Source organism: Gavia stellata, chromosome Z (genome assembly GCF_030936135.1).
Source record: "Gavia stellata isolate bGavSte3 chromosome Z, bGavSte3.hap2, whole genome shotgun sequence".
NCBI classification, from domain to species: domain Eukaryota; kingdom Metazoa; phylum Chordata; class Aves; order Gaviiformes; family Gaviidae; genus Gavia; species Gavia stellata.
Genome location: NC_082637.1, coordinates 66512010 through 66536922, shown reverse-complemented (window position 1 = coordinate 66536922; position 24913 = coordinate 66512010). Strand labels below are relative to the sequence as shown.

At 37.1% G+C, this 24913-nt stretch overlaps 1 protein-coding gene across 2 annotated transcripts in view; it reads right to left on the bottom strand.

Moving 5' to 3' along the window:
• The window catches only part of KCNN2 (potassium calcium-activated channel subfamily N member 2), a 73389-nt gene that overhangs the window by 44739 nt on the left and 3737 nt on the right, over positions 1-24913 (bottom strand). For both annotated transcript variants that reach the window (XM_059833953.1, XM_059833954.1), the window contains exon 4: positions 7614-8032. In XM_059833953.1, coding sequence (XP_059689936.1) covers positions 7614-8032 — 419 coding nt within the window. The remainder of the gene's footprint in view (positions 1-7613; positions 8033-24913) is intronic.

The window sequence follows — 24913 nt, the reverse complement described above, 5'->3', positions numbered from 1 at the left end:
GTAACTGAGCTGTACTGAAGGAAACACTGATGAGATCCTTTGAATCAGCAGTTTTAGTATGAGGGGTATTCAGCTCTGCATAAACAAAACAGTACCAAATTACCTGGTAAAAACTGAAGTAACCTGTAAGTATGTAAAGCTATGGGACCTACTGGTAGTAAAGATTTGTCTGGTCAGCTGTACTCCCCATATATTTAACTATAGGGGAATATAGCTGTGCTATATCCCGAAGCAGAAGTTCTAAGCATAGGTTGGCCACTAGTGTGATGTCTCTGCAATACTTATTACCCATTTGGTGCAAATCACTTACCATATCAAGAATAGCTGTAGCAAATACTATAGCTGATTTCGAACTTTTCAAGGCAAAAAACTACCCAAGCAAAAAAAAATCTGAATGTACTGAGACAACAAATTAAAAGGGCGAGGAGCACAGAAAATGAAAATAAAGAACATACATACAAAATATTTAAAAAGCACCTTCTGATGTTTCCCTCCATATAACCATTGTTTTCTTTATGTGCAATTCCCCCCACACTATCTCCTGTAACTGACCTTATAGACTTGAATTTTTAGGACTGAATTGTAAATTCCAAATAAAAGGAATTCTTTAGTGTCTAAGGTCAGAGTTCGGTCAGCATATTGCCCATTTATTAGCACTGAATTGTAAACCATGATCTAAACTCTTCACTGCGGCCTGATATCCAGATCAAGAAGCAAAAGAAAACCAGTAGTAAAGCCTAAATCCCCATTTCAGGGTGCATTTTTCAAATACATTAAGCTACTGGAGCAGTAAATAATATTTTGAAGTGATAAGAAATTGATTTCTGCTTCAGTATGATCATATTTTCTGAGGACTGCTTTTAAGGTACTATGGCAAATAGTTTTGACTCCTTTTGAAGCAAAATATTCTGAATAGTTTAAGGTGTTGATTAAAATGGGGAGGAAAAAAATGAACTACCGCATTTAAAAATGCAAGGACCAGAGGATGTATTTTGGATCCAGTAATGAAATAATGATTAAAAAAATTCCATGAATTGCTCTCTTATCTGAAAGGATTTCTTGCTGAATGGAAGAAAGATTGTTCCCTGAATTATGTTTTAAGGATTCAAGATTAATGAGAAAGAAAAAAAAAAAATGGCATTTTGGCCTTGAGAGCAGGTAAGTACTCCTTTGTAGGATTCTCATTCTCTTCGGACTTTTACGTTTAGAAAAATATTTTTCACTTTGCTCACCATTCTTATGAGACCTTGGAACTATACATGAGCTTTTCCACCTCATTCTGTTCTCATGCAACTGTTGTACATATAAATCCTTTGTAAATAAAAGGAAATTTAATTTTAAAAAAAAGTTTTCCTGCTCTAGTTAGATGACCCTGAAAAACAGATGTCAGATTTTCTTTAAGTAAGCAAGGAGATTTTTTTGTGCTTGTTTTTTAACTTTTTGTCTCTTGCACTCCCTTCCCCCAAGTGGGTCTGCTATTTTTGGACTACAGAAACACCGATCTCTCTTGGCTTGATAAATTTTTGTGAAGGGATGACTATATCCACTGAGTTACTGCACCAGTTATTGTTACTTTCCATAGCTATAAGGCTAATTCTATAAATCCAAACAAACTGAAGAACATGTTCTTACTTGCATTCCCAAAATTCTTTAGCTAAGAATACACAAACAGCATTGTTCCAAAGGAAGGAAAATATGAATTTAAAAGAATAGTGATCAAACTCTTCATGCATTAGAATAGGTGCTTCTGCGTCCTCCATTAAATGTGCATAAACTTTTGTCTTCAAGCAGCTGAAGAGCACATCATTTAGCTATTAATCCTTCTGGATACACCTAGCAAATCAATTTTTTATTTGAATCAGTTGTTCTTTTTTGGATCTGGGTTATGTATATCAGACTTCTGTGACAGACTCCCTTGTTGCCCTCATTGTTTCATAAAACAATGTAGCTGATGTCTATTGGTAACATCTGCAATGAAAATGCAACCAGTTACATCTGGTTTTAATTATGAGTCGCTTTGAGATGTAAATATTATAAAAGAGTAACCTAACATTTACAGTTAATCTACACCCAGTCTGCAAAACCAGGAATTAAGACTAGAAGGCAGAGAATCATTAATTCATAGCACAGATTCAAGTCAAGATGATGATGGGTCATCTTTGAGCACTGTTGTGTTGAATATTTAACAGTTAACTTTTGCCACCACTGGAGAAACCTGACTGCAAATAGCACATTTTAGTTTCAGTAAGCCAAGGTAAGGTAAAGAACTGTGATAAACAGCCAGCACTGTCAATACACAAACATTATTTGATCTGGTGACATTTATTAGACATCTTAGTTAGAAAAAATAAAAATGATATGTCATTGCTTCTGAGCTTTTGGGGCTAAAAATAGGCTTAAAACTAAATACCCAAGCTTGGTTTGTTGTTTTGGTTTTTTTTTTTTTTAAAAACTACTTGCAAGAATCTTCACACTGGCACTGCAGAGACTTCTAAAGGCAATTTCCAGTGGAGTGTGGCTTTGGGATCATATGTGCAGTGTACAACCTCAGATAAGGTCCTCATGCCAACCAAAGAAGTCAAACACATACTGTGAGGAAATTAGATCGCTAAAGAAACATTTTTTTCCTGCATGAATTACAATTGAAAGTCTTGGTGCATCCACCTGCTTGTATCAAATGAATCCTTAACTTTTGCCTAGCAGTTGTCATGTGTGAGCTGCTTACTGGAAGTTTTGTGATGGCATCATATTTCAAAGAATTAAGACAGATATTTATTTATTTGTAGAAAACGAGAAAGAGCAGAGAGCAGAAAAGGATTTCACTTTCACACACAGATGGATTTTTGGTGTTTTTTGATTGGTTGGTTTTGTTTTTGTTAAAGCAAGGCAAGAATACAGAGCAGAAGCTGATGGGAGGAAGAAATGCTGACTAAACAAACCACTCAATCTGAACTGACTTCATTGCCAGAAGTTACAGAGAGGTAAAAACAGAACCAAAAATGGTGCCAAATATGTGCTCTCTGGGGAAGCAGAAAATCCACTTCTGTTCTCAGTTCTGCTCCTGTAAAGCCACAGTAACTCTGGGCATGTGATACGAGCTGTTCTGGACGTACAACAGTGTAATGTGGGCACATGTGGCTCACGTTGGCACATGTGGCTCACGTTGACCTGATATATGGGCACATTATAACCATGTGTGCATTCAGAAGGCAAGGTTCTTTCTTCCTTTGCACAGAAAAAATAAAATATCAACAAGAGCAACTACCTTCTACATAACCTAGAAAAGCAGCAGACTTCTCACAGCAGAGGCAGGTCTTCTCCAGAAGAGCGAAGCAAATTTGTCAGACTTTTCAATGATATAATGCTATATATATTAACTTTTTTTTTTTTGAGAATCCAAATATTTCTATTTTAACTGCTATAAACAACTGACAACCATGCACAGGGCTACTTCAGTAACAAGATCAGTATGGAAGACTGCAAAAAGTAATCTGCTTACAGGGCTCATAATTCATATATGAAAGTAACATATTCATAAGTGTTCTAGATCATGTGCCTCAGAGATGTTATAAACACAAACATCTATTGAGTTAGACTTAATAAAAATTTTAGATTTTCATTACGAAGCCCACGTATGACAGACAGCAATATACTGATGCTGGCAATGAAAAGGCAGATATTAAAACCCATGTAATGTAATCTTCCCTTCAAAACAGACATAAAAAACAAAGCAATAAAAAAGCAAGAGTTTCCGGCATTGCGTATACAGCAACACTTCCACGTTTTCCCCACCTTTTCCTCCCAAACTCCCTCAGCCAGATTACTCTGCAGGCCTAGGAACTTGTTTATACCCAGCTGGCCGTCCACCATCATTATCCGTACCACATTCTGCCTTCATGGATGACCTTAAACTGCAATCCTGGAAAATACCTTGCTCACCAACCCAAAGTGTTACTTGCTATAATTAGCATTCTGGGAGCTAATAATACAGCCATTAAGGCACTGAGAAAGACACATGTCCTGCCTTAGTTCAGTGTATATCAAGTGATCAGTCAGATGACTATTAAAGCAGTAAAGTCTTTAATCAGACGGTTCACTCACCTGCCTCAACCCATAACCTGTCTCTACAGGGTTTTCCTTAGAGAGGTGGATAATGATGCTCTTTCACATTACCTTTCTTTTTATGAAATATGGTGCTTCCAAATCTCCCTTGCTATCCCCAGGACAGCCCGCAACAAGAAAAATCTGACTTCAAATAGAACAACAGTCTCAAAATCAGGCTGCCATTCAGCAGCAACAGCTTTTGCTGAGCACACAGTAAGGATACTGCCTACTGCAACTTCCCCCCTCACCAAGGACATCGAAATAGCATGAGAATGTTTCATCTCCATTCCAAAATTTTAATATTTTAATCTATTAAATCTTATCACCATCATCTTGTTCTAATTTGGGTGGCCAGATAACTGACTGAATACACTGAAGAAATACTAAAACTGCTAGTGCAAAGCTTTATGTAAAACTACTGAATAACATAAGCTAAAAAGCTTGGTGCTAGAGTGACGCTGAGAACCATTTAACACCATCAAATTTCATTCATGTAAATCTCCCCTCATAAAAACAAAGCCACCAGACTGCTGCCTAATTCCTAATTTCTGCTAAATGTACCAAAATTCCTTAGGCTTTCATGTATAGTGTCAAGCGGAATAGCAAACACTCCTTCTAATGACAACATTTATTTTCAGGATCATTTTGTGTACACAAAATACTCTATTCCAAAAAATAAAGATTCCCTCTAGTTAAAACTGAGGGAAAAAAAATCAACTTAAGAGCTGATGAAAGAAATGTATTTTATTTGTGTAAACTAAACTTTTAACTACTGAGCAAATCAAAGCCATTACGATCTCAGGAGACATCTTCTGAGGACTACAACCTGGACAACAGAGTCCTCCACAGGATGGATTCAGCAGCCACATTTGTCCTTTCCCATGACAAATGGCTATTTTATCTGTCCCCAGCTACACAAAAAGGGATGTTTAGCTTCAGATGGCAGAGTGTTAAGAGCATTCCGATGTGTGGGGTTTTGAGGTTTTCTTCTGAGAAAGAAGCTTTTTTAAAAAATGTACTTCTCTATGGGCTATGGATCTATAGGTTTTTGATGGACTAATTAGTAACTGGAATCCAGAGCCAGTATCATTCATTTGGCAAAATACTTACATAGTCCCTCAAGGGAAAATCTGAGGCAAAACATGCAAAACTGGCTGTGCAACTAGCATGAATGACATAAGTATCTAATTTCCAAAGCCAAAATATATTCCTTCCAGTGTTTTTGAAACATAAAATTAACAATTTTGTTAAATGTGAAGGAACATAATCTTGCATTGGACTCCACTGACAGAAAGTAATTATGCTAGAGACATATTAATCTAATACTCACTTCTATATTTAACTTGCTTTTAGTTGTGTTTTGTTTCAGTTTTAGAGGAGTCAGTGGCTATCCAGCTTACTGTCCAAACCATTACAGTCACTTCAAGGACAGCAACTGCAAATTACAATGTGGAAAATCCGTTACTAGTTTAGCAGAGACTTGAAGAAAATTCAGCCTTCTCTGCAACCCTGAGTTCAGTGTACCTGACCAAACAAAGAAGCTTCTTCCCAGGATCACAGTGATGTGGAAGTGCCTCAGTTTCTAAATAGAAATAAACAAACTCACAAAATCAAAACTTTGTTATAGTGTTGTCTTCACTCTCCCTGATTGGAAAACAGGTGAGGTAGTCTTGGTTTCTTTTACTTTTAGTATTACTTATACACTATACATTCTTGTCCTGACATCTTTATACTAACAAATAAGTATGTTTTGAAAACATGGCTATCAGACAGTAGTTAATATTTTTCAGTAATTTTCACTGTGAGAGGCAGAAGTTTTATAAGCTTATTCTGAATGTGCATCTATTAAAAGGTTAATAACAGAAAGACTATTTAATGCTTAATAATAATAATAAATTAATAATAGTAATAGTAATAGTAATAGTAATAATAATAATTTAGTAACCAGTGATATGTAAAACAGTGACAGCAATGGATGCTGAAGTTATTCAGAGCCACTTTACAAGTGACGATCTGGGAAATGCCTGAATAGACACTCATGAATTCCTGAGCAGTAATTCTGCTGAAAGCAAGCTGGTGGGAACAGAGGTTAAGAATGTGAGACAAAGAGGAAAGGCTTTGCAGAAGTCAGTTACATCTGAAACAAGAACATGCTTATTAAAATACAACTATTATGGATGGAGTCAATATCTACGGTGCTCCCTCTGCTCCCACTATGGGGAATATTTTGAAACTGTAATATGTCACTGTTAATATGGCATTTTCAGAACATTCTTAAATGATTAGTCTTGCCATAACACGAGTAAGCAACATTGACACAAAGCATCTACTGTAACAAACTACATTCCACAATTCTGGTGATTTTAACAATAAAAAATACAATGTCAACATGATCTCTACACTCAGTTTATAACATCAGCTATTTTTCTTTGTAACAAATTGAGAAGTCATGCAAGGAGTAACTTCCAAAAGTAACATAACCGTAACAGTTGGTGTGCAATTTAACTGCTGATTTAAATCAGCTAGCTGTCACAAATAACTCCCCTAAACTGCTTCTAAAATGGGCAGACATGGAAAGATAGAGGAAAAACAAAATGGTCAACAACCAGCAACAGAAATGCTTTAAATATGTTGAAGATCTTCCAGCTTAAGTAAGGAGAAATTCATTCCAGGATCTAAGAGCTGTCCCAGGCATGAAATCTTCCCTAGAAGATCATCCTAATTGTCTCGTTAGTTAACTTCTCTCATACTCCTAAGCAATGCTATCCAATCAGAAGCTTATTTCTTTTTTGTTAAAGCTATGTTTGAGAAATTCAATTTGAAGCTGTCAGCACTGATAGCCATTTACTCTGCACCTACACCGAAGCCTGTGGGGGGGAGAGGCTGGAAAACTAGGTGAAATGAATGAAAGTCTGCCTCTCAAATGCACTTTTTCTGATTTTTAGGGGAAGAAATAGAGTTATATTACTGTAATTGTTCTGTGTGTTCCTCTTTTTTGATCTTGCCAACTCCCCAACAATATTTTGCACTTTTTTTTTTTACAGCACAGTAAACTCAAATTAACCTCACTCCCAACATTTTCCAGTGGAATTTTACATGGCTATTTTATCTACCTTATCCTCAATAAATTTAACTTACAAACAACATAAATGAAAGCTGGTATCAATGCAGAATATCAACAACTACTCTTAAAGACATTTTATGGTATCTGTCCACTGTGTTTTAGCAAGCATACCTAAAGTTTTATCAAAACACTGAAATCAAATCGTAATGCTACAGTAAACAGCATGGCACAAACCTCTCTGCAGAAGTCCGTCAGATTAAAAGGCATAGCATTCCTGACAATCTGTGACACAGAATACAACCCCACCAAAACTCCAAATATCAAGGACCTGGAAGCTCCATTCCATTAAATATTTAGGTCCACTGAATCGAAAACCGAAGAGGCAAAACAAGAAAGAAAAATAGAAAGACAGACAGAAAGAACTAAAAAAACTGAACAACCTTACCTTTCACAAGCTCGGACAGTCCATGCAGCAATTATCCATAATGAGATACTAAAAACCAACAGTACAGTTCCTGGACATATTGTCATTAGAGTCTTCATAACAAAACGGGTATTGAAGTTTATCTTATTTAATGCTCCAATGCTTCTAGATGAGGCATCAGTGAAAAGTTTGCTATGCAAAAGCATAACTCTGGCAATAAGATACAGTCTTAAGAACATTGGTATAGATAAAATAATATCCACATCAGCTGTTGTTGTGGATGGAGCGTAAGAAAAGGCGAGCCGGGCTGTCCATGTGAATGTATAGTTCCCCGGTATGGGATGTATAGCACACACCAGTATTTCCAAGCAGATAAAGAAAATACGCTCATAAGTCATGGCTATTCTCCAGTCATCTGCTCCATTGTCCACCATGAACAACTGAAATAATAAAATATAAGGTTAACTTTAGTACATAATTAACAAACCTTATTATAATTCCATTTTAAAATACCATCGTTTTCAGAGCTGCCAATGACCACTAAAAAGAAAATAAATATTCCATTTCAGAAAATGACATTACTACATCACCATGAAGTGAAACATAACTAAGACAAAAAGATTTTTTTTCATGCACTATTTTTAAAACTGTACATGAAACTGAATTTTCACATATTATTTAGTAAGAATGCCTCATATTTTCTTTAATTGTAATTTCTGATAAAACAAAACTGTGGACCAATTAAGCCTTGTCCTTTCAAAATCAACTGCTTACTCCAAGTTCATAAAATTGAGCAAAAGTTAAGAAAGTCTTTTCAGAATGGGTATCTAAATTACAAAATGAAATACTTTCTAAGATGCAATATTAAGCCTGCCCTAGAGCATATCCATGCTACAGCCAGGTCTGTATAGCTTCTGTAGAATTATCCAAGCTTTCTTCAAGATTCAGGCACTCATACGGATCAATGTAGGATGCAAAACTACATGAGAAACTGCAGCCCACGGAGGACCCTGGCCAGAGCAAGGTGAGTATTTCTCCTGCGGAGAGCCCACACTGGAGCAGATCCTCCTTACGAGAACTAATGCCCATGGAGGACCCATGCTGGAGCAGGTTTAGCCCGAAGGGCTGCAGACCATGGAGAGGACCCACACTGGAGCAGGGGAAAAGTGTGAGAAGTCTGTGGACAGACTCCCATTCCTCATATCCCCTGCACCACCCATGGGGGAGAAGATAGAGGAGTTGGGAATTAAGGAGAGATGTTGACCCTGGGAAGAGGGGAGTGGGGCAAGGTGTTTTAGTCTTCGTCTTTGTTTCTCACCATCCTACTCTACTTTTAACCGGCAAGAAATGAAATTAATTTTGCCCAAGTTGAGCCTGTTTTGCCAGTGCAGGTAATTGGTAAGGGATCTCCTCTCCTTGTCCAGTTGAGAAGGGAGAGTGAGAGAGGTTGGGTTGGTCTGGCAGCTGACCAAGGTCAAGCCACCACACTTAAATATAGTTCTTACCTCCACTGCAAAACTATTAAAGACAAAGAAAAACAGTGTTGAATTAAGCTAAAGAAACACTCAGTGAATTCAATGTATGCAACATGAGCACATACGCTTTCTTTTACCTGTGGCCATTCTGCAAACTTTGTGTACTGGATACATGAATTGATACTGGAAGGCCAATTTATGTATGTATGTATGTATTACCAAAAGAGTGCTGGTTTGCCCTTAGCAAATGTACTATCTGGTATGAAGGGCCAAACTTTCAAAGTACAGTAAGGCTCAAGTGCATTTGATTCTTGTGATGAGCCTGTAAATGCTGTCAATCAGATCACAGAAGTGCTACATCAGTTATGTAGAGGTCTGGGTATTCAGAACACCCAGAATACAGATGAATAATAATAGGCTTGACTGAAAAAGAGATAGATAATATGAAATCTCTCAAATGATGTGTGGATTTCTGAAGAAAAGAATAAATTAACAGCAGAGTTAAATATTTCACTTCTCAGATACATACCAAATATATGTCAAACTGGCAAAGTTTTAAAATTTCTTTTAAAGATTCAAAATCTGCTGAAAAAAGCAATGGTCTTTTATCCTCCCTTTTTACCTACTACCTTCACAGATTTCAAAAAGAATCCTATATGGAGAAGGGCAATTCAAGAAAAATGATACCTTAAGTACTGTTTCAATTTAAAATATGAGAATAGAAGAATATTGAGTTAAACTTACGCATTAAAATTTGATCTTACAATTTTCATAGAAGAAAATATTATTTAATCACTGAGTTTTTAAAAAACTTTGCCATTATGGAATACATACTTGATAACATATTCACTTGTCAGCAGAAGAAATCCTAACCTGCTACAAAGAAAGAAGTTTCTCAGTAGTGCTCAGTGGAGTGGGTTATGTTTGCAGACACAGAAGATCCCTATTAACTTCCCTTGAAATCAGCTGTGCCAATTTCTTCTAAGGAATATAATATTTTAAAGTGCTAATATCTTCAGCTGTCATATAATGAGATTTAGGAGGTAAAGGAAAGGTAGAAACCACTAGAAGCCACAAAGGACCACAGATCCAGTACAAACATATCTATTTCATAAAAATATTAACATTTCAAAATCGTATTTATGTGGAAGATTTCCTTACAATTCTGTGTCTCTAAATTCAAACTACGATGGATATCAAACACTCTGGAACAAATATGGGCCTCTAAAAAAGTCTGTGAATAACAATTAAATTGGGACATACCAAAACGAGACGGAAATTAGTACAGGTTTTCACATACATTTTATATACTTGCAATTATGCAACCTACTAAATGCAAATTTCATGTTCAGTTTGGAAGATACAGAGGTATTTGTGCATGCCTGCATGCTTGGCTAGGTACATTTGCTATTCGGAAAGCGAGGAAGGTAAATGAATGAAGAAGAGAGCAGTGGAACACAATTTAAAGGGTATGTATACACCCTCTCAGATGCTTTCAGTCAATCCTCTTTTAATAACTGTGCATTAATTTCTAGATACTACTCCCCATTTGAATGGAGAATGATGCTAGCCATAAAAAGAGAACATAATAAAAGAGTGAGCAAACTCTTCCTATAGAATTGAGTCCTGCACTCCACAGAGAAAGCCAAACTCCAGTCAAGGTCAAAGATGTTATGCCTGTTCATAGCTTTCACATTTCTTATAATTATTCAGTATTGAAATCTAATGCAAGTACTGCATCAGTGTTCTGCAATGTACAGAACTCTCATATACCTTTACTAAGTCTGCACTCTACAAGAAAAATTTTTAAGTTATTTTCACCTGAAATTATGTAATGTATTTCCAGCATGTTGTATGTAAATGTAAGACATAAATCAATCTTTAACTTCAAATGAACTTGATTATTTGTAATGCCACACAGTAAAAACATAAAAATAAATATCATATTATAGATATTTATATAGGTATGTGTATATTTACATAACACTTTAGTAAATTCATATAACACCAGATCAGAAAAAGAGAAACACATTCAAAGTAGACAGATTACACACAATGACAATCTAGATCAGACTCCTTGAAGCTACTGAAAACAAAAGGAGAGAAGTTAATTTTGCAAATCATTAGTATATCAAAACAGATTCATAGCAGGCTATCAGAGGATGTTGAATGCAAAGAACAAGGGAACAAGCTATTTTCTAAAAATGCCTTTACAATCCAGGTAAAAGAACAAATCTGAAAACTGTATCACTATGTTGCTGTAATACCGTGGGGATACATTAACACAGGAGTAAAAAGGAAGCAATAAACAGTGATAAAGTAGCATCAGCTGTACTCCTGGAAACATTCCTTGTGGAAGGGGAATCAACTGCACTCAAACATATTGTTGCAATTGTTTAATTTAAAAATCCAAATTTAAAATGGTTAAATACTGGAGTCACTTAAACCTTATGAAAGAACTGATGGGACTATGATTCAGAGAAGCAAAATACAGCCTCTGAGGCTGACAATTTACCTAAAACTTTGAGCAGACGTTTTTCTATAGTGTGTAGTCCCCAAAATTTCATTTATGCAACCAAAAGGACCATTATGATACTCAGAGATGAAGAAGATACTGCTTTTGTCTCACTACTATAAACAGCCAAGTTATTGTTCCACAGCACCCCATTAAGTACAAATGATTTAAAACCACATGGTGGTGGGAGATAGACGTCTCAAGCCTTCAACGCAGTTCCCCCTAACTAGGGGATGAAAAAGACCTTCTTCCATCATCAAAAGGCACATAGTCAAATGGACTGTAAGTTATCTAAAGGCCTGTCCTTGACCTTGGAGAGCCTGCAGGAGTTCCTGGTGGCTGCTGTATTCCTCATCCTAAATAAAACGCCACAGAGCAGAGACATTAATGGGTTTAAGTTCTACGTAAAGTCATGAGACACTGAACACCTTCTGCATGCAAAGCACAGAAGGCAAAGAATATGTTTTTCACAAAATTACATGAGGGCTTGGCTAGCTTATATTTTCCAGAATGCTTCACACACCCAGAGTTAAAACCAAACTTTCTAGTAGCTCATTAGACATTGATCCACAAGGTCTTGTGGATATAGCTATCTACCAAATAAAACATGCTTACTTCATTCAAATGGGGAAGCTAGACTGCTCTATCACTTATACATGCATACATGCACACACGCCCCCTCCCTCCCCGCTCCCCCCCCCGCCCCTAGTTGCAAAAATGCCAATTTAAACAGAGGATTGTAGAAGTCTGGTACTTAGCTTCAGCACAAAAATTATTATTTGCATAGCATATTTATTTAAATTTGGCATCTCTGTGCAAAACTAGTTTTTCATAGTTACTGATATTTTGCTATAAACACTGTGTGCATCACTGCGTGTAGAGAAAACTTCATGTTAGTGTGTGCTGGTAGCTAAGCAGGCTCAAAATACTTCTCTCAAAGACTGTGTTGAAATCTTACCATCTCAGGAAGGGATGTGCAAAAGAGGCTCAGACCATTTATAGTCTTTGTGAACCATATTTGCAGAAGTGCAGTATCAAAAACTTCACATTAAAATACATCTGAATAATATGTCTTAGTTACTTTGACAGGCCACACATAATCACAACCATTTCAAAATACAGGTATGTGTTAAACAACAGTCTTATCAGGTTTGTCTATGTCTTTTTTTAACCTCTGTCCCTCAGATGATTATAAAAAACCTACCCCAAATACTCTATGAGATTTTTTAAAACAAAAGGACATTTATGATCACATAAACTACCATTGGGTTAAATTCAGCCCAAGAACACAAAGTTAAATTCCACCTATTCATATTTCCCTTCTGTTTTAAATCACATACTGACAGTATTCTTTTTAGCTTTCTCTCTCCAAAGATATTCAGAGGCATTGCTCAATATTTTTAAGTGGTACTGGCCAGACTTTCAGCTCTGTCATTCCTCTCAAACAACTGTGAAACAGCCAAACCCCCCAACAGCCTACAATGCCAAAAGACCATTATAGCACTTAACAGTTGCTAGGATTTCTTTCATATAGGTCTCTCCATATATACGTTTGTGCTCCAGGGACCCAACGAAGGTGAGATACTCCTAAAAATGCCATTCTTTCTACCCAGTAACTTTCTATGCAGGTAATAGTGTTAAGAATTGAAATCCAAGGACTACAAAGGAAAAAAAGCACATTCCAAGATATCAAGATTTCTTTCCCAGTGCTATGGAAAAGAACCACCCCCTGAGAAAAGCAGAATTGTGCATCAAACTAAGAAATCATCACAAGCTTATAACTATATAGCAAAATAAAAAGAATTAGATAATAAACTTATTAATAGAAAGGGCTGATTTAAAAAAAATATTAATATCAAAACAAAAGATTTTTTCGCTTCCATATTAAAAAGATATTTCACAAGACAATCTCCTAATTTAATTTTGTTTGGACTCTTGCTGGAACAATCACAGCTGAGCTTCCTCAGATCTGTAATCAACAGGGAGATATTTAGTTATACGAATTTTTATGAACCTTTGAACCAAATCAGAGGTCCAGAAACAAAAGTCCACCACTCAGGGTTACTATGTTCATTTGAGATAGTCAGTAGACCCACCAGTAAGTGACTGAATTAAACTGATTGAATGAGGAGTTTCCACAAAGTCAATGTCCACGACAGGTATTTCTTCATTTTAACAGTCTTCGTAATGTAACAGCTATTTCATTATACCAAAGTTTCAGATCCCACCCTCTCCAGCTGCTTAAAACACAATGAGAATAAGCTCCTTAAGTTACCCCATGTAGAAGGCTTCCATCCAGCACCAGCAGTTCCCAAAAGCTCTTGTGACTGGGGTTGACAGTCAAAAATGTTCTCCAAGCAGATACGGAAGGACTATGACTTAATAAAGCTCGGAATATCGCTTAAGTGCAAAAAGAATAACAGAGAAGGAACAATTGAGATAGGTCTCCTGCATAAACATGCAAAACGGGAAAATGGGACCAGTTCACTAAAATAGCATTTATCTAGTTTTATACTATTTATTATTCTGTTATTTAAAAAACAAGGAAGAAATAACAAAGAAAATAAAAAGAATATGTTTCTACATAACAGGTGTATTTGCTAGAGAATACACTGGGTGACCCAGAGCAACCCAGAATAGCAGCTTCATACAATTGACAGAGATGGAATGAAAGAGATACATAATTTTCAACCACAGCTTTTTTCCCCAAGAACCTAAGGACTAAGCAAGGTTATTTGGATGTAGCCAGCACTTAGGAAACATTTCAGCACCTAACCTAACCTAACCTAACCTAACCTAACCTAACCTAACCTAATCTTACCACATCACACCACAACTTGTTCAGAACTCAGCTTCCATTAGCTGCCACCCCACACTACCCCCTACTTTTGTTGTCCTGCTCTGGCTCACTCTCCCTGCTAAGAGAGTGCAGCAGGACATGAGCTATGCCAGCTTTATTACATGTAAAAGGGAAAGCTGCAAAGAAATAGTGAATGAATTGCTTAGGTTCCCTTTGCACTTTCACAAATATAAACACATAATCACACTGAACAAATTACCATGCTAATAAAATAACCCAAAATGACAAAAAAACCTCTTTAAAAATTTCTTCTGCTCTTTCAGGTCTGCTACAACTACTACACTGTTCTTGGCAGTATGGGGATGGAAGCACTGATTTCAAAGTTAGTGATGAATTTTGTTTTGCACTGAAGCAGCAGTTCCAAAACTTCATGTATGAAGAACGCAGCACATCTTCCCATAAAATAACTGTGCCATTTTACAGGACTAATTTTTAGAATGCATTTTATGAGCAATCTAGTGGTCTGTGTTATATTTTTCCTCATTACCTCAGAAACAAAGTAACTCTGATTCTACAATCGTTTGGCAGAAGCGAAACTCACTGGGGAGAACTATCTACATTTCAGTATTTTTATGTTGTTAATTTTAAATTATTATTTTACAAGTCTTCATTTAGGAATTGTTTTTCTTCATTCAGTACTAAAAATAATTTGTTCTACAGATCACTGCATGAAGAAATGCCATCTCCCAAAACGGCTGCCATCTGCCACTGTTCCCAATGCGAGAGAAGCCTCACCCTCCTCAGGGATGATCAGCTTCATTACTCCTAGGAAAACTGGAACCAATTAAAAAAAGGATGTATTTTCTGAAGAAATTGGCGATACTTTTGCAAGTGAATAGGGGAAACATAAGTTAAAGGAAGAAACACCAAATCCAAAACTAGATAAAATGAGCTAACTCATTCATTCTGCCAAAGGAGTACACCAGTGACTCTAAACTTAGGAACTTGTTTTTAAGGAATGACTGGTACCAACACATCATATACACAACAATCTGTTTTCTCAGTTGGTCCTTTAGTGTTTACTTATGACATAAATACTTCAGGTATTTGGGAAAGTTTGCGTGTCTTTTTTTAAACTGGGTAAATTTTTATTTAACTGACAGTGGGTGAATACACATCAGCACTGCAGGAATTATAAAGTCCCTGTATTGTTTTTACTGTCTCAGAAACACAGTTAAACTGGGAACTTCATTTAAGGATATGTTTAAAGTAACTCCAAATAGAGAAATGCAAAATCTAAGTATTTAAGCGTTGTGCTAAAGCATGACCACTTAAATAAGGGAAACTAAGAATTGGGCAGCAGGAGAAGCAGAGTGGAGTTAGATGAACTTGTGTGTTTAAAATTTCTAATAAACACAGTCACACGCTAATCCTAAGTGTATAGAAGCATTCCTGCAAGAATTGCCTCTGTAATTCACCCTGGCAAGTAAAACTGGGAAAGAGCAGCAATAAAGCAGCTATTTAGTTAATACTTGTTACTTCTGAAGGCCTAAAGTGGGTTCCTGGCTAAACCATATACCAGATACAGTTTTCAAACTGCTTCAAAATTAAGTTAAAATATCTTTAAGAAGAGCAACTTTCAACACAAGGTTAAACATAGACATGAGTTTCTTTACAGGTATTTACCTGTATTTCTTTATAGGTAAAATACTGTTTTACCTGATCACTACTAATTACAACTGCAGCTGCTTCCTCAGAAAAAAAACAAAAAAACTCCCAAAAAACTCAAATCCCAGCATATTCTGTCAATAACCTCTTAGCTACACAGTTCTTGTTGCTGCCCCATTAGTTATTTGAATGTTACATCTTCATCAACTCTGTCTAGTTTACAGCAGCTCTCTCAGGTAAAAGATGCTCTGTCCTCAAAGCTACTGGATTTTTTAAGAAGTCTGCAAGCCAAATACGTGAAACAAGTTTGCACTGAATGCTGCCAACCCCCCTATCTTCCACGGTTTAAACATAAAATTGCTATTCAAAATGTTTTGGAAGGCTTTATTTTCACAACCATTATGCTCATCAGGACAGACCATGGCAGCAAAAAGTCTGATGTCCGGCAGTTAACACAGGATGACACCAGCAACAACATACATACAAAAGTCACAGGAGAAATGCAAGAATTATTAATTTTGGATGAGCTGTCATCTGTGATCACAGGCTGGATATAAAAAACCTGTTCATCTTTTTTATTTTCCTTCCAGGTGCCAAATGGCAGGGGAAAAGTATGGTCTGCCAACTTACAGCCACACTGCTAAATTTCTCATCTGGCTCCACTGCATCCCATTCTGTTGCTGGGAGGTAGACAAATGTCTATTCATATATGTCTGCACATAAAGATGGAGAACCAAACATTTTCCCATCTGACAACCAAATGTGGAAAGCAGACTGGCCATGGGTAGTCTATCAACTTAACTTTTTTTTTCCCCATTATGCCATTGAACTATCTTAAAACTATATGGAAGCTGAACTGGGAATACATCAGGTCCAGCACTGGTCTATCCTACTGCATAAGGATTTAAGTTATTTCAAACTATCACACAGTAGAAATCACAACAGAATGCAAATTATTGGCTTTTACCATGAAGCGCAAACCTGAATGAGAAGAAAAGAAGGGATTTGGCTTAGTGTGAAGCCACTTTACCCATGACACCATTCAGATGAGGACCGTGTTCAGTAGTAACTGTAACGGGATACCTTTTCAGCTACGCTGGAATTTGACTAGACAAGAATTTCTCCTGTATCAGCCCATTCCTTATGCAAAGCCCAAGAACAACTCTTGTCCTACAAAGGAATCTACAAAGGAACCCACTATACTCCGGTGTAGCAGCTACATGGCCAAAACTGAATTTTACAGCTACTGCAGAAAGTAGCTGCTTCATGGGCAAAGAAAAAGTGGGTAAAGAGCATCCTTAGCTTCTTCATAAATCAATGTCTGTTCAACAGTTTCCAAGTCTTCTTGAAAAGATATTTTAATAATTACAAAGGCATTAAGGATCAAATCCTTCGTATACAATGAGGATGCTCTAAATTGGAAGGCTCTAAAGATCCCACTAATTTAGATATTCACAAATATGACTCTCCTCTGAAGTCAAAACACACCTCAAATGTGCATGACTGGTATAAAAAATGGTAACTAATGTTGTATCAGAAATGCAGTGAGAATACTGTTGACGAAAACTTCATTAAACCTAGCTGCTATCAGTGAATGCTCGGCGATCGTTACTGCTAGTCTTATTTATTATTTGTTTCAGGTAGGAAACAACTTATTTTGTGCTGTCAAGCCCCACCTAAACATTCAGTCTTTCTCCAGTTTCCCAGACTGAAATCAGAGTTTTATGCGTGCGAATTTTATGGATGCAATGGTACAGACAGAATCAAAGCTACTATGCAATTTTTATTTTTAATTAAAAACATGACTCATTCCCTAGCTGCAACAGATCTTATTCTTAAAAGCATAACAACTGCCGCAAAACAAGAAATACCATTCACCACCTGGGATGAATCTTTGCTTTGTTAAGAGAGTGAAGATGAAGCATTGCTTCATAATGCATTATTCTAGTGAAAGACACTACTGTCTGATGTCAGGGGTAGGGCAGGAGTGAATGTCTGCATACACCTGCAGTAATGCTACAGAATTTGCAGTGCTATGAAAGCTGGAATAAACAATTGTAATAGGAATAAAATGCTTCATAAAGATTTCCAACAATATCTCATTATGACATACTGTGGAGCACAGCATTGATTCTACGTTGCAGTGCCTGAGACATCCACTAAAGCGGGCTGTTCTTGAAAATTATTGGCATAGCTGGACAGCAACAACAGTGTCTTATTTACGTGACAAATGACTGATGTGAGCATAAGACTACAGGATAGACAAGCCTGAGCTTCAAGTGCAGTTACGAAGCCTTCCCCAGATTACTTCCACAGCACTTGAACTGGTCTCAGCATTCCCTGTTGTAAAAACAACATTTAAGTGACCAAAAAAAAAAGTAATTCCCTTTGACAATGTAAACTACAATATAAATGCTTGTTATACATGTGTTTCCTTCTTCATGGGCTAACTTACACCTACCCATCAAACCACAGAACTGATGTGTAACTGTTTATGGAAGACACACAGCTACACTCGGAACTACTACAAGCAACAATATTTACTGCAGACCACAGGTAGGAAAACTCAGGAAGCTCTTTACCCACAGGTGACAATAAAAACTACGGATATGAACCCATATATATTTATTTCTCAATTATTTTTTATTTCAAATATGCTCTTTTGTAAAGCAAAAACCCTTCCTTTGCCTCTGATACCTTCTTCTCAATACATAGACTCAGTACGAAGCTAGGTCCCTTCCTGCAGACACATCCTTACCAGCAGCAGTGTTTTTGCAAGGGAAATTATAGTTACACCTGTACGGGCTTTTATGACCCTCATGGCTCCTGCCGTCTTCAATAACTCTGTGACATGTATTAAATTAGAATTCAATAAACAATTCTGTTGGTCAATCACATAACACAGAACCCAGCTCTCCCCTATTCATCAGGCTAGCTCTACAGTATTAACAGGCATAAAAGTTTATAAGGTGCCACTTTGACAGAGCGGGTTTTTCTTTTAATAAATATGTTTCTTTACAGAAAAAACAGCCCTGAACAAATTACTCTTAAAAAGACTAATAGTAGTAATTTTAAAATATAAAGATATTTAAAGCCTACCCTTTGGTTTTACTTTATGTGGAACTTACAGGGGTATTTCCATCTGACATGAAAAGGTTTAGTATTTCCTCAAAAGGGATTTATTTCTGAAAGGTCCATCAGTCTCCACCAAAATGAAAGAGATAAGGAAGCACCTTAGAAGATGCACACATCCCTTTTCAGAATTCATCCCTCTTCACTCCTTCATGGAGTACCTAACATTCACATCCTTCCGTTTTTAAAATGTCAGTATAAAACTATGTTTATTAAGAACTGTTTTCACACAGATGAAGGAACACAATTGCAGGGACTGTTCAAGATGTAAAAGCTGAATGAAACAGTAAGTTACAAACGTGTAATTCCCAGCAACTACATTAAACAGTATTATATAAATTATTTATGTATGATATTAACTGAACATTTTCGGTGGCAAAGGCCTCGGTTCAGATACACCAGTTTAAAGTATAAAATGTTCATGTTTTACCATTCTCTTTACACAAGAATTGTTTCTAAGCTGGAAAACATGTTCTCATGACAATCTCTTCTGATCTTCTGACAGAAGATTACTTAATGTAGCTTTCATTAAAAGAATGGGACAAAGTCAATTTAAACAACTTCATTAAAAATACACTGTGATACATAGGTATTTCACATGTCACATTTTTAAATGGAAGTTTTTCCATTCACATTTTTCAATGTAATATAGTTTATGTTATTTAAAAAAAAATAAATAGAAAAGTGATATTAAATTCTTTTTTTTGTGTGTGTCATGATGTGCAACTTTTCTCTTTTCCACAGAACAGAGCTGTGGAAACTTCCCCAGAAAATTACTTTGTTTTCTGCATACTTTACAGTTTATTTTCACTTAATAAAAGAAACTTTGTACAATGACCAATATATCCAGCTTACCTGAAAGCTAATTACAAGATCAATTACAGCCTCTTCTCTTAGGGGTAATTTACGTCTTAAAAGGAGCTTCATAGGCTCAGAGCAGTAATTCATCCTCTAGTACGGGAGTGTGACTTTCATCACGAAAATCAAGGGTGAAAACAGCTAATTGAAGTTGCATAGAAGCTTCCACACAGCTTGTTAATTCTCCCAAGTCCTACACAGTAGCCATTCCTGTTCTGACCTCTGGTCAAAACGAACCATAAACATGTCTCAAATCAAATTCAAAGCCCAGAATACTACATTTAGTAGATCACATAAACCAGAACCAGAATCACGAAAGCATTAATCTATACTTGTCAGTCTTGGCACACTTTCACTTAAACTCAGGCAAAGCAGAGCTGCAGTCAAGTACCTGACAGTATTTTCTCACCTGAAGTCCCCACAGATCTGACATGTACAATACTTTCACATTGAGATGCACGTGCAGAATGCCTCTAAGATCGCAGACAACAGTTATCTCTGTTGATTTCAGCTAAACAACACAATTTATACAAATCCAGAATCTGATCTCTGGCTACAAACATTCTTCTCCAACAGGGGCAATACCATACCTTCTCACACTTCATTATGCCCTACTACATCTTGATAAACTTCTAACAGCCTCATTAAAAAATGCTCAGAACACTGGTGCATATGAATAGATAAACCTAGGTATGGCCAGGCCAAACATTCAGTGTCCTGACCACCAGGTACAACCTTCTCCTACATTCTGATGGAGCCTGTTGGAAATATAGGTGTCTTCTACGTGTAACTTCAATGCAAAAGGCCTCAGATCCTTTTGGATGCTGACCAACGTTAAAGGATTTTCTAGCCTGCTTTCTGTGCCATATGCACTACAGTGCTGTGTTTCGTAGCCACTGGGCACCTGTAACTTTTCCTGGGTCAGAAAATTCTGCAGATATAAACTATCAAAAATATACTGAATGGAACTAAAACTAAGTATTTTCACAAAAATACTCTAAAGTGTTAATTTGACAGATACAGTGTCCTTGGATTCCTATATGATTTTCTGCTGTTTAATACACATATGGAACATTCTGTTTAAAACACATACGGATGTGTATTAAACTTGACTGGTAGAAAGGAATTTTCGAGTCTGTACATGAAGTTACTGTATCCTGGATCAAAACTGCTACACAATGAGTTTTGCTGTTGCCCAATCCAAGACCTATTAAAATAAATAGAAAAAAAAAATCACTAATTCTCAATGGGCTTTAGATCAGAATAAAATTATCACTCAAAGTTTATTTTTTGATTTTCACCTGTTATTCAACAGACTTGTTCTCTGTGCTCTTAATCTAACTCATTTGTTTCTGCAGCAGAAGTTTTAACATCTGTGTGTGCAATCCCTGATGTTTCAATATACCTAAGCAAAGGCAAGTTAGTCTCAGCACAGAGTCAACAGATTGCCAACAAGACAGCTAATGAGATACACATGTACCACCCCAGTGAAAGCAAAACAATAATATAGATAAAAACAAACAAATAATTTGGCCTGCAGAATACCCATCACTTCTTATGACAGGAGACTGTAAGGGAGTTTAACTTCGTATTTGTTCAAGAGTGAAAAATTTTTACTGCAGAACTTCCCACTGATGCCAATAAGATAACGAAACTCCTGTAAACAGCGTTTATTACTATCATGCATTACGGAATTTATTTGCACAACAGACAGGTCAAGATATGTATTTATTACCATCCTTTGCTTTTTCCTACTACTGCCTGTTCAATTTCTTCAAGTTTTCAGGAACAGGGAAAAGAAGAAAAGATTCTTGATTCTTCAGCAAGATATTTGGGCTCTCAGCTGTGATAACTTTCGATAAAGTTAATGAAGACTGAAAGTGTTTCACTCCAAATCCATCAGTAGCACATTATTTTCCCACCACCTCAGAACCATCTAGGGACTGAAGGCGCTTTCTCCCTGGAGCCCTGGGAGGTTCTGCTGTGAAAGCAATGGCTTAACCTTAACCTTGGAGTTCACAAGACTTTCCACAGGTGTTCTACCTAAGTATGAACTAACAATACATTTTAGAAGTGGTTAGAAATCTCAACTGACATACAAAAAAATGAAGATTTCTATTCAATTCTACCAAATACCAACAACTTTCATGTTTCTGCATGAGTGAGAGCTTCTGTATCAGAGAGAAGGAACAGAGGTTCTGATTCTGTCCAGGAGACCAGAGGTTAGCATTACTCAGGTTATTATTATTCAGGACAGGCAATAGAAGGGCAATGTTTATTTACGGAAGAGATACACTAAGCAGTCCAGCATCAAAGGAGAAGTGTTCCAGTGAATATATTCCTCCAGCGACCACCATCTCTCAAGAAATACCAGGCTATGGTGGAATGCCCAAGAAAAGACATTAAAGACCTTTTACTGGCAACCTCAGAGAATTTTGGTTTTAATCCTTTGCTCTGAGTAATACAAGAAAGTGTCAATAGAATTTTGGGGGTGCATATTTAAAAAGCATTTCTATCTCCAGCAGTACTAAAGAGAGACAGAGGTCTATATTTCAATAAAAGTAGAAAAACTGCAGCTTTACCATCTGAACTGCCACCCAAAACTTTCTTTATTTATTGATAAACTAACCTTATTTATTGATCTAACAGAAATTTCTACTAGAGAAGTGTGGAATGGAACAATAAGTTGTCTAGGAACTACAATTTTAAACATGTTCCATGCTGCTGCTTTAATTATGTAAAATAGTATTAGGTAACAAACTGTTTATGCATGAAGTGGATAATTTATACATCAAAAATTATTACGATAATTGGATCATGCTATGTTCTTATCTCTTCCCTCCTCCACCTCTTCAAATTGGAGTCGAGTGGAGTAATAGTCAGAGAAATACCTGTTCTAGGCTGGGATAATGATGAATTACATTTTTCCCATTGATCTTCCAAACACAAGGCACTTGCTCTGAAGAACTGATTCAACAACCACACAAGCTTGGAGAAAGAGCAATGCATATTTCATAATCTCCCAAGTGTGATTTTTTAAGAGCGTTATACCTATGACAACAACAGACCAAAATGAGAACACACAGATTTGGACTGTTGTTACTATCCTCAACTCCAATGTCGTTACTCTTGTTCATTTGGGGTTTTGTCTAGGAGGAGGAGGGATGTGAAGGAAACTTGCTTATGTTTTCTATCCTCTTTTCTGGAAATGGTAATGTAAGTTATGAATTACCATTTAAATCCACCTGGTTTCATTTGACTTTTTATTCCGTCTTAACATGGACTCACATTTGTTAAATTTAGTAACAGCTCCTGCTTTATTCTTGAAGTTATACAGAATAACTAATACAGTGCGATCACTGAAAACGTATTTGATGAAAATATTTTAACAATTCCAGTATTTCACAAGACTACACAGCATCCGTACAGTTACTCTTGTCTAAACACTGCAGCTACACCCTTCTGGAGACTTTGGTCTGTCAGATGCAGAGCTCCGGGCAAGTTCCAGGCAGTCCAAAACCAAAGCCTTTTTGCTAACAGGTTTTGAAGGCGAGGCTAAAAACATGCCCGGGGGGATGCATGTGCCGCCGGGTGACGGGGGACCTCACCTGGCGGCGGGGCGGGCGGGAGCGGGCGGCCGCGCCCGCCGCTGCGGCCGCGCCGGGCCGGGCCCCGCCGGGCCGCCCCGGACGGCGCGCAACGTGCGGAGCTGTCTGCGGTGCTGAAGAGGCGGCGGCGGAAAACGACCCCCCCCCGCCCCCCGAGAGAGTGAAGGTGCTCCAGCTCCTCCACCGCACATCAACCACGCTCTAACAGGAGGAAAGGGCGAAAAAGAAAATTCGTTTCACGTCGATATGTTACTCTCTTCTTGTAGGAAGAATCCCTACAAGTCTTTATAAACCTCCCTTCCAACTCCCTTGCAACATTCAGCAGGTCTGGGACAGGCAAGCTCTAGAGTTTGGTTTAACCAGCTGGCTGACTGTTTTCGAAGCAAAACATATGGGCAAGGTCATTTTAAATGGAAAGGCTAGAGTCACCTGCTATGCTGCTAGGCACTGCCCTGTAGACTTGCTTGCAGCACGGCTGTTCGGGTTTCCTACCAATAAATCAAGGTCACAGGCTACTGAAAAGAATGAAAAAGCTGATTTCCATTTGCCGGCATTTTAGGTCACCAGGAGTTTCTAAATATTAAATCTGCAATCAGTAATAATTACTAAACTGTCAGCTTTTTATTTCCCAACATGTTTTGTCTCGTGCTTTGTAGAAAAATCTATCTATGTTTAGGTTGGTTTGCTTCCACCAGAGTATGAAACATACTACACCACAAACAGAATACACTGACCTTCTCTTTTACAAAATAATTTTTATTCTCTCGATGAATTCCTGCTTATTTACACTATACCCACTGGTCAAGTCTAAGTATGCTTCAGACTAGAATTAGAAAGGAATGTTCAAACTTGAACAGGATTGACAAATAGCTGGTGCAAATAGTCCTCCAGGACACAACCAACCATCTGTGGGCACAACTCTACAGATGTGATTCATTCTACTGCACATAGCAGGATAATCACTTGAATTAAAGGCACGTGTGTCTTCAGAAAACAGTCAGCTTTAAAGATTATTTAAAAACCATTACATTATCAGGGTTACGCAGTAATTTCTTTTGCCTGGAGAAGATTCCTTACATTCCTAAACCAAGTATTTTAAAGGTACTTCTTGTTTTCAGATCTCAAGTGTAACATAAATTTATGACCGTAGATGGACATAAATTTTGCTCTGCATGCTCTTCACCTTATTTTTTAAAAGTCAAGTGTGTGTACAAAAACAGACTGTGCCTAAATTAAAAACCTATCAGATATCTAATAGCTAAGGG